Source organism: Phyllostomus discolor, chromosome 13, assembly GCF_004126475.2.
Source record: "Phyllostomus discolor isolate MPI-MPIP mPhyDis1 chromosome 13, mPhyDis1.pri.v3, whole genome shotgun sequence".
Classification (NCBI taxonomy): domain Eukaryota; kingdom Metazoa; phylum Chordata; class Mammalia; order Chiroptera; family Phyllostomidae; genus Phyllostomus; species Phyllostomus discolor.
Window position 1 is genome coordinate 28,359,164 of NC_040915.2, and position 27,036 is coordinate 28,386,199.

The 27,036-nt window shown below is 45.4% G+C and overlaps 2 protein-coding genes across 2 annotated transcripts in view; one reads left to right on the top strand and one right to left on the bottom strand.

Moving 5' to 3' along the window:
- Positions 1 to 27,036, bottom strand: part of ATP10B (ATPase phospholipid transporting 10B (putative)) — a 233,234-nt gene that overhangs the window by 181,448 nt on the left and 24,750 nt on the right. The window contains exon 2 of the mRNA XM_036014749.1: positions 11,841 to 11,907. The gene's annotated coding sequence lies outside the window, so the exon portion shown is untranslated. The remainder of the gene's footprint in view (positions 1 to 11,840; positions 11,908 to 27,036) is intronic.
- LOC114510145 (tumor necrosis factor alpha-induced protein 3-like) lies at positions 14,160 to 18,627 on the top strand. The gene has a single exon (XM_036014750.1). It carries the CDS (start codon positions 14,555 to 14,557, stop codon positions 16,907 to 16,909), a length of 2,355 nt encoding a protein of 784 aa, XP_035870643.1. The 5' UTR covers positions 14,160 to 14,554; the 3' UTR covers positions 16,910 to 18,627.

A 27,036-nucleotide genomic window follows, 5' to 3' on the forward strand; every position in this document is an offset into this window, starting at 1 on the left:
CAGCGATCATTAATACAAAAAGCAGAAAATGAGATTTTTTTTCTCTAGACATTAATACATTATAGAGCATAAAAAAATGACAGTTACCATTCTCTCTCATCTGGTTCCTGTTAATAGTAATAACTAATAATTATTAAGTCTTCGGTAAGGCAGTGATTGCATTGTACTAGGTGATCTCATGGTGTTCTCTCCCTCTTCCCTCCCCCCTCCTGCTCCCTCCCCCTCCCCCTCTCTGAGTGAGGATTTGAGAAGCTAAGTCACTTGTCTAAGGTCACCCAGTTAACAAGACGGAAAACAGGGATTCAAATCCAAGTTCAATCCCAATGAGTATCTTTCCTAGTAAGCCACACCACTGCTGCTGTTATCACCACCTACTTACTCAATCTCTCAATAAAAGTGAATTTCATAGAGAACTAAAAGATGAGGAGGAGCAAGGGCTCCAGATGCTCGAATCATGTAGAAGAAACATTTTAAACAATGTCGCCAAAAAAGGACAGATCAGTGATATTTAACCTGCAATGAAGATCGAGCTTCCTAGGATTAAACCAGGATTTAAGAAGGTCTGTCTGAATTTTTGCTTTTAGGAGAGCAAGTGGGTAGTCTCAGAAACGCAACCTCAGTTGGCTATCAAGTCAAGGAGCCATCTAGTCCCTTCTGATACGGCGAGGACCATCCTGAGTGTGGCGGAAGAGCCAGCACTGATGAACAGCCATGAGCCTTGGCATCAGGCCGCAGTTTTGTCTCAGCAGCTCCGACTGCATTTCTTTGGGTCCCAGCTTCACGCCCAGGAAACCCAGCAGCTGGACTAAGTTTCCTTCCTAGCTCTGCCCGCAAGGACGCAGATTCTTCAGCTGGATTTATTAGCACCATATGCCTCAAGACAATAACACCCATCTCTCAGCATAAGGAGAATATGGTCTGACTGCAAACTCAGCACGTGGGGTTCAACCTTCAGCCTCTCAAGAGCCTTGGACTCTACCCGTATGTAAGGGTACCTGGCTACGGCCTTTGGAAACACGTGGTAACAACTGGAGGCCAGATCCTAAGCCCTCCAAGGTACAAATATAACTTTAATCCATACAGTGTGACTTTAAGAAATACATCATCAGATACATTTTTAAAGAGCCATCAATGGCAATGAAATGACAAATTCAGTAGGTGTTATTAGGAGTAATTATAGTAACATCGCGAAAGAAAACAACATCTGCGATTGGCCTGATGAATGGCCTCACGGAACAGTGCATCTGCTAATGGAATAACACTCACAGCACGTCTGAGCGTGTGTTCGGAAGATGTGGAAACAGAGAAAGGGCCGTTGAAGAAGAAAGGAGCCGGGCGCTGGACTGACTCCTGGAGGTCAAGTTCCTCCCCGGAATTTTGAATCCCCCCATGGCTACCGGGACCAGGATTGTACAGAAAATCCAGAAGACGAATGAGCTCTATTGTGAACACAAGCATTTGCAGGCTAAACCACCACCTGCTTTGGGGTTTTAAAAAAACTGACGTTTCTCCGGTGGTTGGAGGTGTTTTGTCCCAGCCTTAACGGTGTGCCAAAGGAGGATGGTCCTGAGGTGCTTGTCAGGGACCTTCCTGTGTGCATGGGGCTTTTTCTGGGATGAGCGGTTAATATTTGGGGAGTAAATATATTTCCCTTTAAGCATCAGTTTCCTCCTCTGAACTCAAAGGAGAACCGAAGTTCCCACCTACAGCTGAAAACTGCTGCAATGTGCCAGCTTCGGTTTATCAAGATGAGAGGAGGGGGCAGAGTAATGATGTCACTCTCGGCCTCAAAGCCGCCGTCTCTGCTTTGAGAAGAAGGCACTAACTCCAGCTGCGTCCTCAGGCCACACCGGATGGATGCGGGATACATTATTTATACAACGTACTCAGGTACATTCGAGCTGCAAGCTCTATTGCATGAGGAAGTAGCATTTGCCATCAGCTTATCCTAATGAAATGGATCGGAGAAAAACACCACGTTCTGTTACAAAATGAATGTGGATCTCACCCCCAGCAAACCACATGCCATTTCAAACGTGGTGTAAAGGAAAGCTGCTGTGCCCGGGGCCTGCTTAAAACCTCAGCATCGGCGGTCCCTTCCCCACTGCCCAGGGAGGGCCCGATTGCTCTTACTCACCCCGGCAAAGCTGATGCCCCTCCCGAGCAGGCTGCATGAGAAGCTACGAGAAACAGGCCTCGGATGTGGCATCGTTTCTGTTGTGCAGCTTGACTAAAACAGCATTTCTCTTTGCTGTGGCGTTTTCCATTTCTTGGATTATATCTGACGGTGTCCAGGCCAGGGACTAAGCTTTTAACGCTCCCCTGGAAACTCAGAGAAGGAGAAGGCCTGGGAAGAAACAACTGTGCAGGAGAAGGGAAGGACACGCCGCCTCGCTCGGCCACGAGAGCGAGAAGAATAGAGGGTCTGTGAGGGCGGGCCCGGGCCCAGAACAGTGAGGGCGCTTGTTTGCTTGTTCTCGGCTCGGCCGTGCGTTGACACAGCGGCATCGCTTGAGACGTGGTTCTTGCATAAATTTCTCCTTTCTGGGAATCACTGAGCCGCCAGTATCAAAATTCAGAAGCAATCTTCTCCACAAATGGTACAAAAACAACTTTGTCCGTTCACCTTTGGCAACGCACGTAATTAAGTGTGAGACAATTATAACCCGGTGGTGCTCCCTGGGGGCCTGGCATATAATTCGGTTGCTGGCTTTCAAGGGCACTTAAGAAAAAAAGAAAAGACTCTCCGCAGTGGCTTTTGTATGCGTGCTGGTGATGGATTTGCCCTCAAAGCTTCGGAAGTCCCATTTCTCAGTAGTCACAGCTCTTCTCGATTACTGTTTGATTACCCAGGATAGGAAAAGTGGCACCAATGTATTCTTATCACGGATTATATGAACGCTTCAAACATATGGAAGTTCACAATTATTAATGGGTTTGTTGAGAGCTTTAAATCTCACCCTACAAGGAAATGCCCATGTATAATCTTTTTACTATGTTTCCTGTAACTCTGCTGGGTGGGGTAAGCGTTGTGAACCAGTTGCCACGTTAATGGATAGTTATTGTTGGGTCCACAAAGACAAGAGGGGGTAGAACAAGCAGCAAGCCCGTTCTGAGGGTAGCACAAAGAGGAATGTTACCAAACTTGGGAATAAAAGGAGGTGGGGAGAAATTAATGCAATATCCAACTTCGTGAAAATCTTCCCGTATGATCTTGGCTGGTTGCTAGGGTAATTGTGAATTTGTGATCACTATTGGATCCCATCAGACTACTGAGAAGAAACATGGATACAGAGAACATTTTAGAGAAGATAAAGCACTGGCAACATCTAAAATGTGAAGAGCTGGAACTGTCAGGCACAAGCAACAGAATTTTAAGAACACGAAGTTGGCCTAATGCTTTCAATAAGCTTGAATCTTTTCAGAAGGCACTTGGCATTTCACATTTCTCCCTCTGCTGAAGAGAAGAGTGCTTTGCAAGTCCATGTTCCCTCTCCTCCCTCTTCTCACAGTCCTGTGGCTTCTTGGCACGAGTGTGACCTAGACGCACAGATCTGGTTAATCACAGACTGCCAGTGCCAGAAAGTCATTAGAGGTCATTTGGCATTGCTCCCTTGCGGTGTGGGTGAGGCCTCTGGCACCTATAGAAGTTAATGTCCACTCAAGGCCACACAGGAAGCAGGTGGCAGAGCTGGGACTATGGGCCACATTCCCTCAGTCCTGAGACCAGTGCTCCTTCCTTCACTACCTCCCCAACAGAGAGAGAGGCACATAGAATTTTGGGACAAGAGGGATCTGTCATGCCAACCCGTGATTATGGAGTCCTCAGAGCAGAGGCCCACTTTCCAAGCTGCCCAGTAATTGTAAATAATAACAGGCATGCGGCAAGTTATTGATATCATGACATTGGAATTAAACGCCCCTGTCTGGCTAATTAGAACCCTCGTAACAAATAACAGGTAAGAAATACTATGTTCAGTTTTGTTAGAGACGCCATGTTTCTTCTGCCTGGCTGCCGGGACTCCCTGATCGATCGCGGTGAGAGATCACACATCACAGAGGCCCTAGATAAGCCCCCCTTCCCGCAGCCAGCCTGCTCACACTGCAGTGAACTGAGCCTTTGTGTATGTTTGCAGTTCTCCTTGACCGACCATGCCTTTCACATAGCCTTTAGATCGTGATACTCAGCCTTTAACAGTCTTGCCGCCCAAACTGGCCACTTAAAGAAGCAATTGTTGACAATGGCTTTGGACCCCCTATCCCACTCCCAGGACCACACTACCAGGATGGCCTTCATACGCCTGAGACCAATTATTTGCTACAGGCTGTGCGAATTTGACTGGCGGGGATTGTTATAAACATGACAGCTCTTACGTTGTGCCAAACACCATGTTAAGTACATGCTACATAATTTGACTCATTTAATTCTCTAACAACCTGAATAAATGACCATAATTATTCCCATTAAAAAACATTACAATTAGTGGGGTGATCACATTATAAGGTATGAAAGTGTCAAATCATATATTATGCATGTGGGACATATATAACTAACTTAATATTGCATGCTAACTATACTTAAATTCAACAAATAAATAAATATTCATGGAGTATTCCCAGTTCCAAAAATAAAATTAACAAAACAGGGTCATAAAATTCTTCAAACAAACTAAAACATAACAGAAAAGGTTGTAGAGACAAAATCTTATGATGACGACTTTGATAAGTCAATGCTTATTTGTCTAAATTTTAGTCGTGAGAAAGTCAAGGGTCTAGAATCAGGGGTGTCAACCTGTGGCCTGAGGGCCCCCTATGGCTCAGGATGGCTGGGAATGCAGCCCAACACAAAATCTTAAGTTTACTTAAAACATTATGACATATTTTTTGTGATTCCATGTTGCAGAGTATTTAATGTGTGGCCCAAGACAACTCTTCTTCTTCCAGTGTGGCCCAGAGATGCCAAAAGTTTGGACACCCCTGGTAGGTGAATCTTCCCTGAACAGCAAGATGATGTTTAAGTACTTGGAATGGAATGGAATGTAAAGCCTTTTAGCTGGTTAATCAGATGCAAACACTGGTATAGGATTAATGAGCAAGAGTTGGAAGAAAGGTTAATCAAAATAACCTTTGGAAGAAAGGTTAACCAAAATAAACAAATAAAATCATGAGCAGTCATAAGGTGAGAAGAGCCATAAAACCAGTTCCTTCAGGATGAAGACAAAGGGATGGACAGTGGGGCAGTTGCCCATGACGTCAACCACCTCAGGGAATGTAACACAGCGTGTTCTTCCCACAGCTCTTGTTAGGAAGAATACAGTGTACACAGTCCGAGAGGAGAGGTAAGGGACGTCAGGGGGTGTGCTTGAATACTCTTAGATCGGTGGTTCTCACCAAGGGATCACCCCTACCCCCAGATCCCATCCTTGGTGCTTTTGGCAACATCTGGAGACGTCTTTGATCATTCAACTGATGTAGGGGGTGCCGCTTCATCGCGTGGGTAGAGCCTGGGAATGCTGCTAAACATCCTACATTGCACAGCACATCCTCTTACTATGGAAAGTTACCTCGTCCAAAATGTCAATAGTGCTGAGGCTGAGCGGTCCTGCCTTAGATGCTTTCTGAACTCCCAAGGTGATGGGTTAGCATAGTGGCAGGACTGATTCACTGACTAAACGGGGGGCGGTTTGGGGAGTCCCATCTACCCTTGCCCAACCCAAGCTTTGCTCTTTCTTCAGGCAGATGTTGAGCAAACTGTTAAAGCTGAGCAATTTGAAAGAGTAGGAAGTCTCAGACTGGACCTCCACCGAGTCATTTGACTTCTGAAGTAATTTTAGAACACAAAATAGTGATGATGAGGAGGAACCTTTCTACTAAATGTATTGAAAGGACAGGGGCAGGCTCAGCTGAACAGCAACGGCAACTCAAGAACACCTTCGTGGTATTCTTGGTCCTTTGTCATCAGGTAATGTATGTGGTGGTCGGTGTTCCTAAACCAGATACTACACAGTGGTAATGATCTACAGAAATGTTCTGCTTGGCCTGCACAGGCTTAAATTTTAGATTAGTAGGCAGCATTTAAACACTGGATTATTTCTAATAAAGCAGATTCTTTTTGTGGAATGAGCCAAGAACTGACAACCCTGGGGACACATTCCCACCAGTGAAGAACTGGCTGTTGCTGGTTAGCCACCACTCACTTGGGACTGGGCACCAGCCTTGCCAGTTCCCACCTGGATGGCTTCAGTGGGTTACCTGACCTGCCTGATGCCTGTAGCAATCTTAGTTTGCCACTTCTGTCTTAAAAAGACTGCACTTATATTCCTTTGACTTATTTTTTTAGGGTGGCAATAAATAATGCTAATATATTTTAGAATATGTTATGCAGTTTTTCCTAGATTAATCTTCATCAAGTTTACTTCACACCATCTTTTGGCCACTTTTGTTTTTATTATAATTTGACTTCCCATGATTTCCTTTCTTCTGACTTTTCTGGTTAACCCGAAAGTGACTAAATAGTGAAGAATAACTCAATGTTTACTCACTGGGATTGAAAGTCATTGCAATTCCTGCTCTACCCACTTTTTTAGCTTACTCATTTAGCATATGACACATGAGTGACAGTATCCCCAACATAAATATTTTGACCATCATGTAAGGCAATTTGGCAGGGATAACTTACTGGGATCTGCAGAAAGTGAGTTTCAGAATAAAATACTGAATACTGATGTTGAAAGTGTTTATAGCCAAAATTCAAATATGTGTTTTATAGCATCAGGACAGGTCATTAGGAGGTCACAAAAAGAGCTTCTCATTCTTTGAATAGTAATTTGTTCATGAGGAGGAACAGATTAGGTACTCCTGACAGTCACAAAGGCCAAATTTTTACACTGTCTACTTCACACACTGCAACAGAAGACATTTGCAATGATCTGTGACAAATAGAAGAAGAACTACTGCGGTGTTTGCTGTATTGGTACGGGTCAGGTTTGATAATCATGCTTGTATAGTTTAGTGGTTCTCAATCTTTGTGGAATTATCATTCCTTTATACTCTCAAAGATCAAATGAGTCCTAATGCATTTCTTTTTTATGTGTGCTAAATCCACCCATATTATTGTATTAGAAACTTAAAATTAGAAAAATTTTAAAATCATTATTTCTTTAAAAAGAATATATTCATTACATGTTAACATTTTTATAAAAATAACTATTTTTCAAAACAAAAATATTGGTGAGAATTTTTCTAACGCTCTTTAGTATTTGGATTGGGAGACAGCTGGATTTTCATACTTGTTCATGCATTCCCTCTACCATACTATGTTGTTTTAAGTAAATGAAGAAAAATCCAGCTTCATACGTACACAGTTGGAAAAGGCAGGATTTGTGGATCCCTCAAACAGTTCCGTAGGCTGTGACGGGTAGTTTTATGTGTCTGCGTGGCTAAGCCACAGTCCCCAGTCCCTCAACCAAGCACTAGTTGAGGTGTTGCTGTGAAGGTATCTTGCAGGTGTGACTTAAGTCCATAATCAATGGGCTTCCCTTCTTTTAACAGTTCATTTGGTGGTGTGTTTTTTCCATGGTCATTTCCCCCCCCATACCCTCTTCTACCTCCACCCCGCCCCTAATCACCATACTGTGGTCCCTGTCCATGAGTCCTTTTTCTTTATGCTAAGTGAAAGAAGCCAGTCAGAGAAAGACAAGTGCCATATGATTTCACTCATATGTGGAATCTAATGAACACACTGAACTAACAAGCAAAATAGAGACAGACTCAGAGACAGAGAGTGGGCCGACAGTTCTGGGGCAGGGTGGGGTGGCTGGTGGGGGGACTGACCAATGGGCTTTAACTAGGAGAGATTATCCTGGATAAACTGCATGGGTCTGAGTCAATCATTCAAGGCCTTAGGAGCAGAGCTGTGCCTTCCCCGAAGTAGGAGAAATTCCATCTGTGGATAGCAGCTTCCGTTTGTGCTTGTCATTCCAGCCTGGCCTGCCTGGTGGCCTCCCCTGTGGATGTCACACTTGCCTCCCCAGCTGCTCCATCATGCAAGCCAATTCCTTGCAACAGGTCTCTTGATACATATCTCCTACTGGTTCTGCTTCTCTGGTAGAACTCTGATCTGGGGACCCCCTAAGGGTTCCCAAATCACACTTTCACAATCACTTGGTAAAAAATGTACTATATAAAGCCATTCAGATCACTTACCCAATTGGCTCAACGTAATAATACTATGATGCCAATAAGGCAGAAACCACCACTGTTGTCCTCAGAAAGGGTATTTATCAAATAGCACACATCTGTCAGCGGCTCTCAGTTTTGATTCTTAATTTCTGGTTCCTATTCAGTGTTCTTTATTCTTTAGCACAAAAACCTTCTACATGTTTGCAAATATACTTGTAGATACAGACATTCATATTACTAAATACACACATTCCACCAAGAATTTCTTTGAAAAAGGTAGATAGGACATAAAACCTACCTGATACAAATGTGCTTGTTAGTAAGAACGTACCAAATATTTTCTATGTGCCTATGTCTGATCTGTGAGTGAAAGTGATACAAAAGAGAAGTAGCCTTTGTTTTATGGTCACAGAGTTTATGATTGACCTGAAAGAAATAAGATTATTTACCACTGAAAATCTGAGATGAGATTTAATAAAGAGGTTAGAATTTTGGTTCTTTCCCAATACCTTTTTTGAGCACCAGGCACTTTTCCAGCTATTTCTACTCTGGAACAGACCCCCCTCAGCATCTGATGCCCCCACTGGTCAGTGAGTGTGTAGAAGACAGGGATGATAACTAATCAGTAGGTGCTTAATAGTGACCTGGTCATTGAATGACTGACTGAGGATGCAGAAGATGGATACAACACCTAAGGGCAAAAAGGAAGAGCAAAGGTAGAAAAGTTGGGAGAAATGAATAAGAAAAAACTAAAAAATTAAAAGATGGAATATGACTTCTAAAGACAGCACAAGGAAAACTGAGCTGGAGAAGAGGATGCATGTTAAAGAGTATTAAGAGGTTTTTTGAGAACAAATGAAGGGTTTCCAGTCTATGAAAGACTAGCCAAGGAACCTGGGTTCGTTAGGAAGAAGAATCAGGACGGTATCACGGTGAAGACTATAACCTGAGTCAGACAGATCTGAGTTTGAATTCTGGCTCCATCACGAGCTAACTCTAAAACCTTGAATAAATTTCCAAACCTCTCTGAGCCTCAGTTTCTACCACCATAACACTTTGGGGAGTTACCATAATAATTAAATGAGAAAATGTCAAGTACATCGCATAGTGTCTAGCTGGCACAGAGTAAATCCAGTAAGTTCTGGCTCCAAAATTATTGATGTTATTGCCACTGTCATTATCCCCTGTAGGCCATGAGCAGCCAGTGGGAGGTTTTTGACTGGGATGGTGATGTGGGGTCAGATGTTAGTCTGGAAAGTACACTTGATGGCAGTGAGAATGAATCGCGAGGGGAAATACTGGGGCCAGAGCAAGCAGTTAGCGGCTGCCCTGACTGTCAAAGCACAGACAGATGGCAGAGGAAGGGACCCCCTGCCCCGGGCTCCTTTCACGAGATCGTCACCCACACTGTGGATGTGACATTGGTGGTTTATTCTAAATGGGATCAAAAGGTCTGTCCTTAAGTATAATGGATGAAAGGAAAACTATACATTTTATAAGCATATTTAAAGCATGTCATTGATCAGAGTTAGAGCAGGATTTTAGACATTGAAGAGTTGCAACTTTTAGAGGATGTCAAGGCTTTTGACATAGCTTAGGCGTCCAAGTTCTCTCTGCTTACAGGGCAAATTAAAGAGAGGTTCCCAGAAAACTAACTGCCGAGGAGACACCGGTCTGGGGAAGAAAACCAAATGCTCAATGCTGCATAAATGTCTCTGTGTATGTCTAGGATCTGGTAAGCTATATAAAACTGAATATGAAATTATCTTCCGATCTTCCCTATGGTGGCTATGCACAGTGAGTGAAACCCGTCTGTTAATATCTGGGAGCACTGGAGGTAAGTTCAGTTAATAACACGCAGTTGGAACAGGAGCCAGCCAGGAGAACTTGCTTCTCTAACCGTAATACTGGTCTTGCTTATATGTCTGTATCCAACAAGAAGTAGTGACCCATTTTTTTTATTTTTATTTTTTAAAATAAATTTTTTAAAGATTTTATTTATTTATTTTTAGAGAGGGAAGGGAGGGAGATAGAGAGAGAGAGAGAAACATCAATGTGCGGTTGCTGGGGGTTATGGCCTGCAACCCAGGCATGTAGCCTGGCTGGGAATCGAACCTGCAACACTTTGGTTCGCAGCCCACATTCAATCCACTGAGCTATACCAGCCAGGGAGAAGTAGTGACCTATTTTAAACTTAAGCAGACTCTTGGCTCTACTGTGAGGCTTACTCTTGTAGAACACGCACAGAAGTGGTCCTCTTTCTAAGCAGCTGGTCACATAGGAGAATGTTAATAGGATGAATCTCAGGTTTTTCTAAAATGCACAATATTAGTAATCTGTACATAATTACATCCCAAACCCATGGCAATCTGCATGTGTAATCCTCTTGACTGACTTGAGGAGGTGAGTGACAGATAGTGCAGAATATTCAGGAGCATGCTGTCGCTGCCAGTTTGAAGTGGAATCTCTAGTCTTGGAGGCTACTGCTGCACATGTGTTTGCGTTTGAGTGGGATAGATGTGAATCCTCTTTTCAAAAGGATGAGAAGTTTTCACTGTGCACTTGTGCAGAAATTATTCATCAGAATAGGAGTTGGAGGGACGTGAAGGAAAAAATAAAAGCGTTAAGAGACATCGCAGAGCAGCCTTTGTGCATGGTTTTCTGTTCGTTGAGTGCAAATAGTCACACTGGCTTTCTGGGTGGAAGGGATGGACTTTCTCAGAGCCGAACATGCGTTGCTGTCCCAGGCCTGAGGGTGTCTAACGACACACATTTGCAGTGTAGCTGCTTGGGATGGAGGTGGAGTGAGACTCGGAAACAGAGCGATGGGGTTGTCACTTAGAAATAAGACTTCCCCTAGCTAGCTACGCTAATAATCAGTGCATGAAATGCTATCACTTCTAGATGAGAGATAACTATGAATTAATGAAGTTAAAGCAATGGAACTTGGAATAAAAACAGAAGACGAAATGGGGCCTCCGATTTTATGTGATCCTATATGACCATATCACTCATAACGGAAATTGAGACTAAGATTAAGTTGCTTGCTTGAGGTCACACGTCTAAGTCATTGTCAAAGCTACCTTATAACTCCTAATTCTGTGTAATTCTGCCAGTCCACACTGTCTCAGCGAGGTCACTATAATCAGGGTATTTCTACCCATTTTTTCTCTGCCCAGCTTAAACTGTTTAAGCAAAAAGGGTGCTTCATTGGCTCATAGAATTGGAACTTCCAGACATCCACATGCTCCAACATTGTCTCCAGCTCATTCTTTCATGTTTTACATGGACTTTCTCCACCTGGTGGACCAGATAGCCTCTGGCAACTCCAGACACACATACCGACTCAGCCTAAAAGCCTCAATAGAAAGTCTTTTTCTGATATATTTTGCCAAAGTCACAGGAAAGCCTGTGATTGGTTCAGGCTTTGGATTGGGTGCTCATCTCTGGACCAATCACTTGCCACAGGGATGGACATGGATTCACCAGCTCACATATATACTCTGTAGCAAGGTCATCTCTTTTAACCTCATGAAATATATTTTTCACAAGAAAAGGCCTAATCTAACCCAAATCGATAAAAACAACAAATATGTCTTATGATTATATACGTTAAGATGCAATCTCATGGAAGGAAATAATTAAGAACAGAAACTTACCAAACACAGGAATACCAACAGCTCTGGAAATGGTGTTTCTCTTCTTCTAAATAACTTGTGTTGGCATCTGTAATGACAAATATATAGGAAAAATCTCATTTCTGGAGATGGAAGAAAAGATTGGTTCGCTATGGTCTCCATCAGGACAATTGCTTTCATACACACTCTTCACATACAAAATCTTTTATATTCTTAGAACAGGGTTTGGCATTTACTGAATGCTCACTCCCCGCCTTTGCCCACACAGAGTCCACATACAATTGTTTGCTTGATTTGCGCCAGACCACTGCTGTTGCCTTTTCCCACCACAGACTTGTCAGCGCCATTCGCCTCCCGGTGTCCCCATTAAGAAACAAACTACTGTAAACTGTTTCGTAGTTTCGGTTTTCACTGTTTGGGTTTTTCAATGGCACAGTTCCCACCACAGCCTAGCCCTGCCCTTTGGGATTTCAAAGCGCGCATTCCGGACCCTCCTAGCGGAGCTGAAGGGCTTGAGTTATTCTGAGTTTCTGAAAATGTACCACATTTTTCTGTGTATAATGCCACTTTTTTGCCCAAATTTTTTTGGGGAAAAAAATCAAATGGGCATTATAGGTCATGTCAGGTAGTACCTGAAATACCTTGTATCTGTTCTTGTCTTTGGTAATTCTTTGTTACATAAAATTTCTTGTACCATAGTATGTTCAAAAGCAAATGCTAAATTCCCTTTATAATACAAAAAACAAGTATTTAAATATAAATAAATAACCAAGTTAAAAATGAAAACAAAAGATTTTTTTTCCCCTGAAAGTTTGGATCAAAAATGTGGGTGCTCATTTTATAGGGCAAAATACGGTAATCATAGAACTGGAGATACCATGGACCGTGGCCAAATTAGGTTTCTACAATATTGCTTTTGAGGAAAATCAAAGACTTAAATGTAGTCCAAATTCTTAATTAAGAAAATGGCAGCTGTCTCATTTCAGAGGAGGCCCAAAGTAGTGGTGTCATGGTTTGGAGCTAAGGCTTTTATGTTAAGCATGTGGTACCATCCCCACATTATAAGTAAGGTCATGAAGGCTTAGGAGGTGAAGTAACTGGTCTAAGGTCACAGGCTGTAAGAAGTCAGCATTCTAACCAGCTCTGGTTTTTCCCCGTCAGTATGAGAATTAGACAATGCAATTCATCTCCTAGGCTGCTACCATTTATCATCTCCCCCTCAGTCCCTGTTTAGTAAAGAGAAGTTGAGGGAATAGGACTAAACAGAAAAACCATACAGAAGCCGAATTTCAAGATAACAGTACCCATGGGCCAGAAAACAGTCTTGTAACTGCCTATTTCATTCAGTAGGGGAAAGAAAAGTCTAAAAACACTTACAAAACTCTTCATTAAAAATTTGCCCTAGCACCTCCTTAAAAAAACCTCCTGCAAATAACTGGTTTAGAAATAAGGGATCTTATTCAAAGATGAGTAATCACAAAGAAAACCTCAGAAAAAGTTGTCCCAGCTGTTGAAAGATGAAGAGCAAAGGGGGAATGGAGTGGAGAAAACAGTGAAAATTAATGAACACTCAACAAAAAAAAAATCTTGCCACAGAGAATATAAAATTGTGACCCAGTCTTCACTGTGAACACGGCCCAACAAAACTGCCTTATGAAGCAGTCATTGCTGAAAATCCAGAGATTAAGTCAGAAGTCTAAAAGCCCGGAGTTGTGCTCTTACCCACCTATAGAATGCAGAAGGAAAAAAAAAATAATAGAGCTGGTTGGTCTGAGGAAAGAAATGGAAGATAAAACTGAAGCCAACGCAAAACTGAATTTGCAATGGAAAGCCACACAAGGAAGAGCAAACACGGCTCACGATGCAGTAGACCACAGAATACAGATGGGAAAAGCAGGTGTAGAAGGCAGTGAGAAAAAGCACTGGTTGCAAACACAGATGGGGTTATCCCAGATGTGTACAATTGGAGCCCCTGATGACAGTGACCCAGAATGGCCAACATGACGACATACCCTAGTACGTTTCCTGGGTGTCCAAGATAAAGGGGCACTCCTCTGGCAGCCAAGAGAAAACAATTCACATTCGGATACAGTGGGGAGAGAGCTTCAGCAAATGCTGAAAGACAGGCAGCATTGCCGACAAAATCTCCAGGGTTAGAAAATATGGCTTAAAAATGTGATTTAAGAACTTTATTCCCAGCTGAAATACCAGATGCATTTTTGAATATGCAAGAACATTAGAGAATATCATTCCCTCATTGTCTTTATTGAAAAATCCGGCAGGAGTTTCTCCTCCCGGCTGGCGGCAGGCAGGCGGGGAGGGGCACCGCCGGCCTCCTACGCCCTCTGCCGGCGGCAACCGTAGGGGCCTTAAGACTCTCTGCGATGCTGGTCAGGGTCACGTGACTGGAAAGTCCCTGGTGGAAATCCCCACGCCAGCCGCCGTGGTAAAACAGAAAGAGAGAACAGAGAACTGGCAGTCTCCAGTCTTCGTGGCAGGCCAAGTACAAGCTCAGAAGCCGCGTGGGCGGAGCAGCAAGAACCCTGGTGGCAGCGGGCGCGACCCACACCCCCTGCCAGCCCAGACAGCAGGCAAGCCCGGAGCCCCGGCGTCCATGGGGTGCCGCCTCCTTCCAAGTCCAAACCCGACCCCAACCTGCAGCGTTCGCCGACCCTGAACTGGACTTGGGACTTCGGGAGAGGACTGCGAGGCCCGGAGAGGTGTTGTAGAACAACATGATGGCTGAACAACTCCTTCCTCAGGCTTTGTATTTGAGCAATATGCGGAAAGCTGTGAAGATCAGAGAGAGGACTCCAGAAGATATTTTTAAACCTACCAATGGAATCATTCATCATTTCAAATCCATGCACCGATACACACTGGAAATGTTCAGAACTCGCCAGTTTTGTCCACAGTTTCGGGAGATCATCCACAAAGCTCTCGTAGACAGAAACATCCAGGCCTCCCTGGAAAATCAGAAGAAGCTCAACTGGTGTCGGGAAGTCAGGAAACTTGTGGCTCTGAAAACAAATGGTGATGGAAACTGCCTCATGCACGCCACTTCGCAGTACATGTGGGGTGTTCAGGACACCGACCTGGTCCTGAGGAAGGCCCTCTTCAGCACTCTCAAGGAGACGGACACACGCAACTTTAAATTCCGCTGGCAGCTGGAGTCTCTTAAATCTCAGGAATTCGTGGAAACGGGGCTGTGCTATGACACCCGGAATTGGACTGATGAGTGGGACAACCTTGTCAAAATGGCCTCCACAGACACGCCAGGGGCCCGCAGCGGCCTCCAGTACCCGTCCCTGGAAGAAATACACATATTTGTCCTGTGCAACATCCTCCGAAGGCCGATCATCGTCATTGCAGACAAAATGCTGAGAAGTTTGGAATCGGGTTCCAATTTCGCTCCTTTGAAGGTGGGCGGGATTTACTTGCCTCTCCACTGGCCTGCCCAGGAATGCTACAGATATCCCATCGTTCTCGGCTATGACAGCCAGCACTTTGTACCCCTGGTGACCCTGAAGGACAGCGGGCCCGAAATCCGAGCCGTTCCACTTGTTAACCGAGAGCGAGGAAGATTTGAAGACTTAAAAGTTCACTTTTTGACAGATCCTGAGAATGAGATGAAGGAGAAGCTCTTGAAAGAATACTTGATGGTGATAGAAATCCCCGTCCAAGGCTGGGACCACGGCACCACCCATTTGATCAATGCTGCAAAGTTGGATGAAGCTAACTTACCAAAGGAAATAAACCTGGTAGATGACTACTTTGAACTCGTCCAGCACGAGTACAAGAAGTGGCAAGAGAACAATGACCAGGGGCGGAGAGAGCTGCACCCCGTGGACCCCTCCGTCTCCCAGCTGTCTCTCATGGACGTAAAATGCGAAACGCCCAACTGCCCGTTCTTCATGTCCACGAACACCCAGACTCTGTGCCATGAATGCGCAGAGAGGCGGCAAAAGAACCAGAACAAATCCCCAAAGCCGAAGTCCAAGCCAGGCCCTGACGTGGTGCTTGGAGCCTCTCGGGGTGAGGCCTACGAGCCCACAGCCTGGAACCCCCAGGAGACAGCCGGGGGGCCTCATTCGGCCCCTCCGACAGCTCCCAGCCTCTTCCTGTTCAGCGAGACCACCGCGATGAAGTGCAGGAGCCCCGGCTGCCCTTTCACACTGAACGTACAGCACAACGGATTTTGTGAGCGTTGCCACAATGCCCGGCAACTTAATGCGGGCCACACCTCGGAAAACACGAGGCGTTTAGATCCTGGGAAGTGCCAGGCCTGCCTCCAGGACGTCACCAGGACATTTAATGGGATCTGCAGCACGTGCTTCAAACGGACTACGGCAGAGCCCCCCGCGAACCTCAGCTCCAGCATCCCTCCTTCCTGTCATCAGAGGTCTAAGTCAGACCCCGCACAGCTGCTCCAGAGCCTCTCCCCGCATTCCTGCCACAGAGCGGGGAGTGAAGCCCCCTCTGGCTGCCTCTCTCAGGCTGCACGGACTCCAGGGGACCGGACGGGGACAAGCAAGTGCCGGAAAGCGGGCTGCATGTACTTTGGAACTCCCGAAAACCAGGGCTTTTGCACGCTGTGTTTCATCGAGTACAGAGAAAATAAACATTTTGTTGCTGCCTCGGGGAAAGTAGGTCCCACAGCCTCCAGATTCCAGAACGCAACCCCCTGCCTGGGGAGAGAATGCGGCACCCTCGGAAGCACCGTGTTTGAAGGATACTGTCAGAAGTGTTTCATTGAAGCTCAAAATCAGAGATTCCATGAAGCAAAAAGGACTGAAGAGCAACTGAGACTGAGCCAACCCAGAGACGTGTCCCGGACTACGCCGAGTGGCTCCAGGCCCAAGTGCGCCCGGGCCTCTTGCAAGAACATCCTGGCCTGTCGCAACGAGGAACTCTGCATGGAGTGCCAGCACCTCGGCCAGAGAGCAGGCACGGGAGCCCACCGGGCTGAGCCTCTTCCCGAAGAGCCCCCCAAACAGCGCTGCCGAGCCCCCGCCTGTGATCACTTTGGCAACACCAAGTGCAATGGCTACTGTAATGAGTGCTTTCAGTTCAAGCAGATGTATGGCTAACAGGAAACGGGTGAGCCAGCCCCAGCCGTTAGCCAACATGGTGCTATACCCTAAACACTCTGGTGCCGCTGGAGGGGCAGTCCTGCAACAGAAGACTCGAGATTGTCTTTGAGAAGGAGAGGAAAGATAAGTTCCTGATCGTGGCCTTGAACTTGGTAACCGGAGAACGTTCCCTGGTGGCCTTGGAGCAGAGCCTGTGACTGGCAGCAGACTGTCTCCAGTTCAGCCTGTGGGTCTGCCTCCTCTCCTGCAAGCGGAAGGCCAGGAGCGTTATGGAGCTGGAATGTGTGTCAGGACTGCTTCATTGTCTTTCAAGACAGAGTCAGAGCCACTGGCATTGGCATTGCCCAGAGGCGGGCAGCTGAATCTGCACGGCCCCCAGGCCCTCTGTGAGCAGGCTGTGGCCCACGGGCCGTCTGTGAGAAGGCCGGGAAGCTCAGGGAAAACGGACATTTTCAGAATGTCAGTAGTTCATGGTTTTTCCTTACCTGCCTCATTCCTTCCTCATGGACTGTGATTCTGAGGCTGCTGAGACTGAGTACATTCTGTAAAGTGAACCAGCTGCTCTTTACAATATGCACCTTGTAAAAATCAGAATATTTTAGTGGGAAGATGTGTAACTCTTGGTTATCACTGTCTTCACTTCCACCGAGGCTAACTTGAACTGAGGTGTGTATAAATAATGTGTACATATATAATGTACCCTTGTGTATAAGGGCGTTTTTTTGTTGTGTTTTTTTTCACTGTTGAAATGCTGCCCTAGAGTAAGAAGACGAAATAATAATAACCTATTTTCTGGTTGTTTTGGGGGCACCACCTGTGTGTACAGCTTTCATGAACTCAACCTGTTACCTTGGTAAAGCCCTTGGGTCTGTAGAGTTTACTTTATTTATTTTATTGAAAACTTTAAGGTTATTTAAATGAAGTTGTTTCTTCTGCTCCGGGGCAAATACTGTGGTGTCTCCTTGAGACGACAGGTCTGCTGCGGGCATGCTGTGGAGCCAGGCAGGTGCCTGCCTTGAGGGGGAGCCGCCTGCCTGATGCACTTTGGTTGCCTTCCCTAGGAAGAAAGGAATGCAGCGGTAGTAAATTTATTAAAATCCATGCTGCTTCCTAAGGAAACTTGGGCCAGACCCATGTCCCAGCCACAGTATATCATTGTCTCTGACTATTCTACCTCCTTAAGAGAGAACATTGGAAAGGAGCAGGGATGGGATTAGAGAAGATCCCAGGGTAAGATGTGGCCTTTGACAGTGGTTTCATCTGCTGTGTTAATGCTGTGTCCTGGGGTTGAAGGCAGTGACCTTGCGTCCAGTGAAACCTTAGCTTTGGGACAGCAAAGCCCTATAACCATGAGCATGAGGAAATGTCTTTCCATCCTTGGCCTGCAGTCTCTCTGTGTGCTTCGTGTCCCCGTCATGCTGATTCCAGAAGACAAAGGAAGGGAATGCGTTCTCCACAGAGGTCTGGACTTTGGACAAGAAAATACTGACAATCTATATATAACTCTACACGGTCTTCAGTGTTTTCATCTATTTCCTTTAAGGTCTATATTTTAATATTTTGTATATAAATATTCTCATCCTTAATGTGAAAAATGGAATTATTTATACTTCTTATAGAAAACATTTGAAATTTGCACATTTAGCTATCCCAGTAGAATTGTTTACTCCATTGTTTATTAAAATTTCTCTAAATAATTGTAACTTTCCACAAAAGTTGACATTAAAAAATAAATTATTTAAGAACAACAACAACAAAAAAAAAAAAAAAAAAAAAAAAAGAAAAATCCATTGAAGGGAAAACTTCAGCCCATTCATATAAGATCATAAAAACCACAGCAAAAAGACTTGTTCTGAGGACTGAATAAGACTGAGACTAAATGTCATGCAGGGATAATGGTTTCAGAGCAGATTATACATTTTATTAACCTTGACAAAACTTGGGGGAGTTAAAGGAATAATGGAGAAGAGGAAGTACGACTACAGTGATTTTCCTCACATTTTATGGTAAAACAGAACAGAAGTAAACACCAGCAAAGAAATAAACTGAAATTGGGTGGTAGAACAAACGGGAAAAGAGAAAACACACTAATTTTATTACTGATTACAAGAGAAATTTGGTCAATACTATTTAAAGAAAAAAGGATTAATAGTTATTACTAATGTCACAGTTTAAATAATTACTAAAATTTAAACTTTCTAAATCATTAAAACAAGTACACACAAAAACTGTAACAAGAAATCATCATGAAAGAATTTTAAAATATACTAACAAAAACCCCCATGCCTTTTAAATTAAGATCATAAATTACAACATATATGGCTACCATCTTACGTTAGGTCAGTAGTGTTTATATATTTCAACAATCAGTTAACTGAATCTCACTCAAGTACTTAGTGCCACGTTTCTTTTGAAGCTTTATCAAAAATTTTCAACATATTATAAATGACAAATAAAGCTTTTCTTCTTCCCAGAAATTAGGTAAACTTTTTTTATTAACCAGTCGGCTAAATAACTACACCCAAATCAATGGCAACTGCTTTAATAAAAGGGTCACTCGTTTTCCTTGAAGATGCCAGAAGATTACTGTTCTGGGTCAGCAGTCCATGTGCACATGGGGTATCCCAAATGGCAGTGCTAAGGTGTATTATTTGAGCAAGAGACAGTGGTTTGTAGCAGGTGGAGTGATGCTGCGTTTCTGACCCTCACCTCTTGGAGTGGGATTGGTGAAGTGAGGGGTATTGGTTTCCCAGGGCTGAGGTAACAAGGTACTACAGACTGGGCAGCTTAACAAACACAAATGTGTGGTCTCGCAGGGCTGGAGGCTGGAGGCCAGGCAGTTGGTAGGGTTGGTTCCTCCAGAGCACTGTGAGAGGGAGCCTGGTCCATGCCTCTCTCCCAGCTTCTGGTGTTAAGCTGGCAGCCTTTGGTGTGCCTTCGAGTGTAGACACATCTTGATCTCTTCCTTCATAGTCAGTCACATTGCGTTCCCCTTCTGTGTGTGTCTCCGTGTACCTGTCTCCTCTTTGTAAGGACACTAGTCATAACGGATCTGGAGCCCACCCAGTTCAGTATGACCTCATCTTAGCTAATTACACCTGCGTGGCTATTTCCAAAGGAGGTCCTATTCTGAGGCAGTGGAGGGTGGGTCTTTACATTGCAATTTTGCGGGAACACGATTCAACCCGTAGGGAGAGAGAAGAGAAGGTGTTGGTTCTGAACTGGTAGAGCCGACCGACTATCCAACCCCTCGAAGCAGACAGACACAACCACACTGAATGCCAATTAAACTCATATTTAAATTAGGTGCCATTGGTGGTATAATACATGTTGAATGTCCCTGGCACACCTTGCAAGATCTCTACCCATTAAAAAGATAATTCTGCTTATTGCTATGTATCATTGGTAGGAAAAAAGGCAGATGAGTGTATGAGAGTATGAGAAGAACTCAGGCTCCTAATCTAAGCACCTTGAAACTAGGACCTCTAACAAGTGATGGAGACATTCTGGAATTGTTAAGACTTTCCAAACTTACTGCCAGTTCCCTTTGCTGCCCGGCACGGTTCACTGCTGCTGGGCTTGGGCGCATCTTCTCGTGTCTCAGCCACACGGCTGACGCCTCACAGAGACACGTGTGCTCTGTTCTGGGGCCAAAAACATCGCGACCATTCTCTGTTGCTAACAAAACGTGGAGGTGAGGAAGGCTCAATGTTTCACTTGTCCAAATGAACTAGCGTGAACTAGTGTGCAATAGCAAAAAGCTTTTATATGGTCCAGGTGGAGAAAAGAAACTCTTCCCCCCAAGTTTCGGCTTTAGTTAATTGATTGATGCTTCCTAAGGGAGAGGGACAATATGAAAAGGGTCTTGGGCAGTGTGAGGTAAGGCACGATGCCACTTAAAAGCAGTAATATAACGCTGAAGTCTACAATGAGCTTTTCCTTTTTTAGCTTCCTTTTGTAGCGACACAATCGAGAGAATTGGCCATTTCAGTTGTGTTAGTGGGATTTTAGTCCTTGACACCTTCGAACCTCTCTTGTAACCCAGAGGAAGACACCACGGCTCAGAGTTTTAGGTAGTTACCATTGTTTACTTGGAGTGGGATACTATTTTAAATTACATTTATTTTGCCATTACTTTCTAGTTATGGCTACTGATAGAAATATTCCACTTATGAAAGGCACAAGGTTTTAAAAGAATACAGCCCTAATTTTAAAAACTACAAAATAAATTATAGTCACACAGTTAAGCCAAAAATGGAAAGGTGGCATGCAGATGACTAAAATTTGGGAACCAGTGAATTCATTGGTTTATTACGAAGGCATTTGCATACACGAACAAAGTGCTCCACTGGATGCTCAAGAAATGTATTTAGTTGGGAGGAGAAGGGATACTCTGCACACAAATTTGCATGTTTTGGTTGGGTAGAAAGCAAATTCCCAGAAATCCGGCAAATCTCTTTTGCTGGGACGGAGCTATGGCCGAACTCCAACCGCGTTTGGAGAGCGTAGCTACGCCCCTTCCTTCCTTTCTGTTTTCATTCCCGGCTACCCTGTTTTGCATTATGCTTGATCCCACAAGCCACCACTGATCCTTTTGGGAATAGGCAGGGTATATAAAAAGGGAGGTGATTAATCAGTGTTTGTCGAATAAATGAATGCCTAAGTGAATGAATAAGTAAACAGAGAGAAGAGATGAACTGAGAATTGCAAAGCTCTGATTGTTCTCCGCGCTCCTGTTTTAATGAGCAGAGAGGATTCTAACAAGGGAGGCAGCCCCCTGCGTGGCCCAGATGGAACTGGCAAGTCTGAACCAGCAGGAAATGAGAGGAAAAGCAGTTCTTCAGTGAGTGTCTGTCTGCTCCCCAGATGTGCTTGCAGGGCTGGCGGATAAACCACATACACAATGGACCCCGGAAACATTCAGGCGGGTCAGAGGAAGCCGGAGTTTATGGTCACCTCAGTTAAACCTTGGGGTTAACTGTATTGATTCCTAATTTACGGGAACCATACAAATAAAAGTCTCGGCTGCTGGTAGAAAGTTACAAAATTGCATTTGAGTGGCAACCCAGCCTGAATTAATAAGGGAGAAAAAACACGACCTGTCTTTGTCCTCAGCTCAGGGAGGACATCAGAGTCACACTGAAAGCTCTTCTGGGGACAGGAGAAAATCCCTGGTGGCCTAGGGAGAGTTGTTTCATCCTAGTTGATGGGATGAATCAGAGGCCATTGGAGAAAACATCAGCAGCAAAGGGACACACCGGGGTGAATGTGGTCCATGTTCCCGACTCCCTGGCTGGTAGCGCTTCCTGGTGTGTAATCAGCAATGCACACGTGTGTCCTCACTCTCCTTCTAACCTGGGGTCTCCCAGAAGGCGGGACCCACTTCCCGCCTCACTCTTGTACTGCCCACAGTGCTCGTTATGTGAGGCACAATAGGTGCCCGGTATGTACTGGTTAAATGCATGAATGAAAGCAGGCATTTGAAAATTGCTACAGCTGCTGTATAAATGCTTCCCACAAATGTGTGAGTACTTGCTACGAACCACACACTACTTTTAGCCGCTGGAGAAATTAAAAAAAAATATCAGTGCATTGGCCTTACTTCTGAAGACATTTATAAACCCGTGGCTGAGATAGCAGAAACACGAGTAACCTTTATACAACCGAGAATGTGAGACACGAGGGGGTAAGGCAAGGGGATGTGGGCACACGGGAAAAGGGGAAATGGGTTTCAGCTTCAGGGGTTACTGAGGTGGGAATCAGGGAAGGAGCGTTTGATGAAGGCTTTGAAGGATGATATTGAATGGGAACAGAGAACTCTGGAGAAGGCTGTCCCAGGGGAAATTATACCAGAGACAAAATCAGGGGGAGATTAGACCAGAGATGAAATCTGAAGATGGGACAGACAAGACTGTGTTTTCGGGTACTGGATGGTTTAGAGGGGCTATCGTCATCTTCAGAACGCAGGGGTGCGTGGGTGAGACAGGAAAAGAATCAAGGAGTGAAAGACCATCTGGGCAGAGATGTCACGGAGCCTTAAAAACCAGGAGAAGCCATTTGAATTTAACAGAATAATAAAGTTGCCAAGAAGAGACACGGCCCCATCTGAGCTTGTCTTTAGGACCCGGACACACCAATCAGCTGATCGGACCGACCAACCTAGGAAGGGTCTATTAACACCCTCTGCTCCAGGGTGCTCCTCCTCCTTCTTCTTCCAGGTAAGATGGGTGCACCACCAAAAGGGGGCTCCGGAGGAGGGTGGCTCCCTGAAGGAGTAGCTGCCGGTTGACAGGTCACCCCCCCAGTAAAAAGAAGTAACATTGTCAAAGAGAGAGTCCTAAAGCACAAGTCACATGTGTCTCTCTTTCGGGCGGCTATTCATTTATTTCTTTAAAAGCTATCCTCGAAAGTTTGCCCCTCAAGAGAATGACCTCAGCGTTTATTTTCACCGTCCAGCAGGAAGTGTTTTCCTGCACAATCGAACCCCAGAGCTGATGAGAAGAGAAAGTTCCACTTCACCAAGGAACATCCGCCGGTGAGGACGGGATGAGTGACAGAATGAGAAAAAGCGCCGGGCAGGCTCTAATGCCACCGATTTGGTTGTGAATTTCCAATTGGCATTAACACTATCAGGTGGCTAGAAATAGGAACAAGTAATGAATAAAACACAAGTGAGATCTCATGGCTCCTCTGCTCAGAGCACAGCACTGGCCCCCACCGGACCGAGGAAGAGCCCAGAGCCTACCTGAGGTCCCCAAGCCCTCACGCCCCCTTCCCCGTTACTCCTCTGACCTCAGCCTCGCCGTGACCTCCTCACCCCTCCAACTGTAGTCACACTCTCCTCATCAGTATTCTCTGAACAGACTGGTCATGCATCCTTCTTAGGGTCTTTTAGTCACTGTTCCCAAGGTCTGTATGGCTCTTCCCCCAGGTATCTGCACGGGTGTTTCCTGATACAAGTCCCTGTTAAGGCTCAACTTCTCAACACAAACACCCTCCCCACCCTTTGCCAGCCTCGAGCCTTCCCACCCTCTACTCCCTAACTCTTGGCTTTTCCTCCTCGGCACTTATGAACTGTTAACCTGAGATACAATCTGTGTACGCTGGCAGGCAGAGATTTGTCTTTTGTTCTCTGCCAAAGACCTTCGGCATCAAGAATAGTACCTGGAATGCAGTCAGTGCTCAAATATTTGTTTACCGTGTTGACTAAAAGGCTAAGGGAGGGGAGTCTTTTGTGACCCACACTTGGTGAGTGTGGATCCTGCTCTGTCTGTGCGTCACCCGGCACCGAGCACAGGTGCGGACTGGTCTGGATGCAAAGGGGCAAACGTGGCCCATGGGCATTCACCACCACAAGCCCGTGAGAAGTGGTGCCTAACTGGAAGTTAATGGAAATGTATTAATGCTGAGAAATTAATGAGCTCGGGGAGAAGAACATCAGCACCTCCGACAAAGGGATCTGTTAGAAAACCATGAACGCAGCAGAGGCCAAGAGGGAGGCCAGCACCGGCTGCCAGACTTGAGTCTCTGCTTCAAGATCCAGAAGTTTTGCTTCTGAGAAACTTCACTAAGCACCCAACAGAATTTGCTAAAAGCCAGGCAGCTTGTTTGAATGGTCCTCATCGTATAAGCCGTTCTAGGAACCAGCCCAGGGTCTGCGTGCCTGGCAAAAGCACCGTTTCCTCTGGCCGGGGATAAAGCAATCTGCTCCTTGAACCTGGAAGGACCTTCCTCTCAGGAGGGTGGGGTGTTGGGATGACATCATCCTAACTCAGGTAGTGGAGGGGAGGGGGCAGGAGGCAGCCGTTGATCACCATGCAGGCTAGAGAGCCATTGTACTTTCCCTTCTACGATTGCCTGTGTTTTCCTTTCTTTCTGGAATCATGATCGTTCACGTTTTCCATTCCAGTGGTTCCTCATTCCTGAGGCCAGGAGTGGGGGTCAAGGGTCTGCAGTTCCGTGAGCCCTAAATGTTTTCTCTAGATTAAATAAATATCAGAGTTTGTATACACATTATTCACTTTTGAGATGTAGGTGTTCCTGGGAATAATGAAAAATGAATCCTATTAAAAGTGGCACCAAATTCACAGTATAGTTTGTTGTAACACTCATAACACAGTAACATTTTTTTCACAAGAGCTAAAATTCATAAAAATTTGCTATTATTCTATCAGTAGGCAAAATATTCTGTAGGAACAATAGAGTGGGGATAAATTGCGTGTCTAGATCAAGTTCATCACTCACTTCCTTATGTGTAGGAGAACCAGAGCGACAGAGAGAACTGGAGGTCTCAGGAGGCGTGGCTGGGTGGACTCAGCATCCCGGACACCGAGTGCAGAGCTGCCCGGACACCCATGCCCCCTCGCTGCCTCCCTACTCCAGGGTCCCAGGACGCCTCAGTGAATGGACATTCCTCACCCTCTGACCTTTGACTGTTTGACCTCCTGCTGGGTTACTCTGCATTAAGAGACCAGAGTGCTCAGCGGAGAAGCAGGTCTTCTTCTTCAAGGTTAAGACCTGCCTTTTACAGGAAAATGCTGTGCTGGCCGCCCACAGACAGTGCCGCACACAGGTGCCCTCCCTCCCCCCGGGGGGAGGTAACTCAACACTTCTGCCTGCCTAGTCTCTCCCCTCACCCCAAACCAATCCGGTCTGCACCCTGCAGAGTGAGTGCTATTTTCAAAACCAAAACCCATACACTGATTCAGCAAGTTGAGCAACTAGCCTGAGCTGTGTAGGGGCGGGACGAGGGTGGGGACTGTCAGGGAACAGACAGTCCCTTGGGAGCTTAGGAGGAAGAGGCGGGAGGGAGTAAACAAAGACGTGTCTGGTGGGGGGTAAAGAGCCTTGAGGACAGAAAGTGCAGGGCAGGGAATGGAGACACAGGGTATGTATCTGAGGGCATTATTACTTTTTTGAGGGACAAAACCAAAATCCCGAATGAGGCCACTGGGGCTCTGTAGGATCTGTCTCTCCGGGCTCACCTTGTGCTGGATGTCGTCTCATATTTACAACCCACCCACATGAACTTTCCTTCTGATGCCGACTCTGCCAAGAAATCTCCTGCCACAGGGCCTTTGCACGGGCCGTTCCCTTGGCCTCCCCCCTCCACTACAGACTGCCTTTCCCTCCCTAGTCAGTTCCCTCAGAAGATCCCTCAGTTACCACGTCATCAGGAAAGACTCCCCTCACCCCCGACTGGCCCCAGGGTGCTTCCCCTTTGGAGCACGCGGCATACTGGTGATTTACCTTCTTGTAGTTATTTGATTAACATCCGTGTCCTCCACAAGAAGGTGAACTTCATGAAACCAGAGACCAAGTATTATTAGGCTCATCCTAGAGCTGAACATAATAGGTGTGATAGAAATGCACGGAATGAATAATGACTGTCTAGAGATTCTCTTTATGGACTGTTAAGGTCTCCTTGCCTGGGGGTTTTAGGAGCTCCCTATGACTACTGAATTTTTTTAAATGGAGGTAAGATTTAGATAACATCGGAGTAACCACTTTAGAGTGTACAGTGACATCTCATACATGCACAAGGCTGTGCAATGACACCTTGATTTCCAGCATTTTCCTTACTTGAAAGGGAAAACCCACAGCTATTGAGCAGGCCCCACTCCCCGCCTCCCCCCCAGCCCCTGGCAACCGAGAATCTGTTTTCTATCTCTATGGACTGTGCTATTGAATATAAGCAGAATCACACACTGTGTGACCTTTTGAGTCTGGCTTCTTTCACTTAACACAGCGTTTCTGAGATTTATTTGCAGTAGTAGCTTGTATCTGAAAACTCATTTCGTTTTATGACAAATATTCTCTTGCATGAATATGCCACATCCTATCCATCCACCCATTTTTTGAAGTGCATTTAGTTTTCTTTTAACCTTTTGAGAAGTGCCATCACTCTTCCTTTTAAAGTTTCTTTCACTTTTTGAGGCCTTTTGTGTAAGAAGAGTGGACGCCCATGTCTGTGAGGCACTGAGATGCGTTTTGCCAAGCGTCTCACGTTGCCCAAACTGTCTGGTGCGGGACTCGCCCTGAGTGTTCCTTTCCCAGGTGGAGAGTTGCCCACTCACACGCTGGGTAACCATCATGGGCTCTCTGTCCCTGGCCCCAGGGCCCCA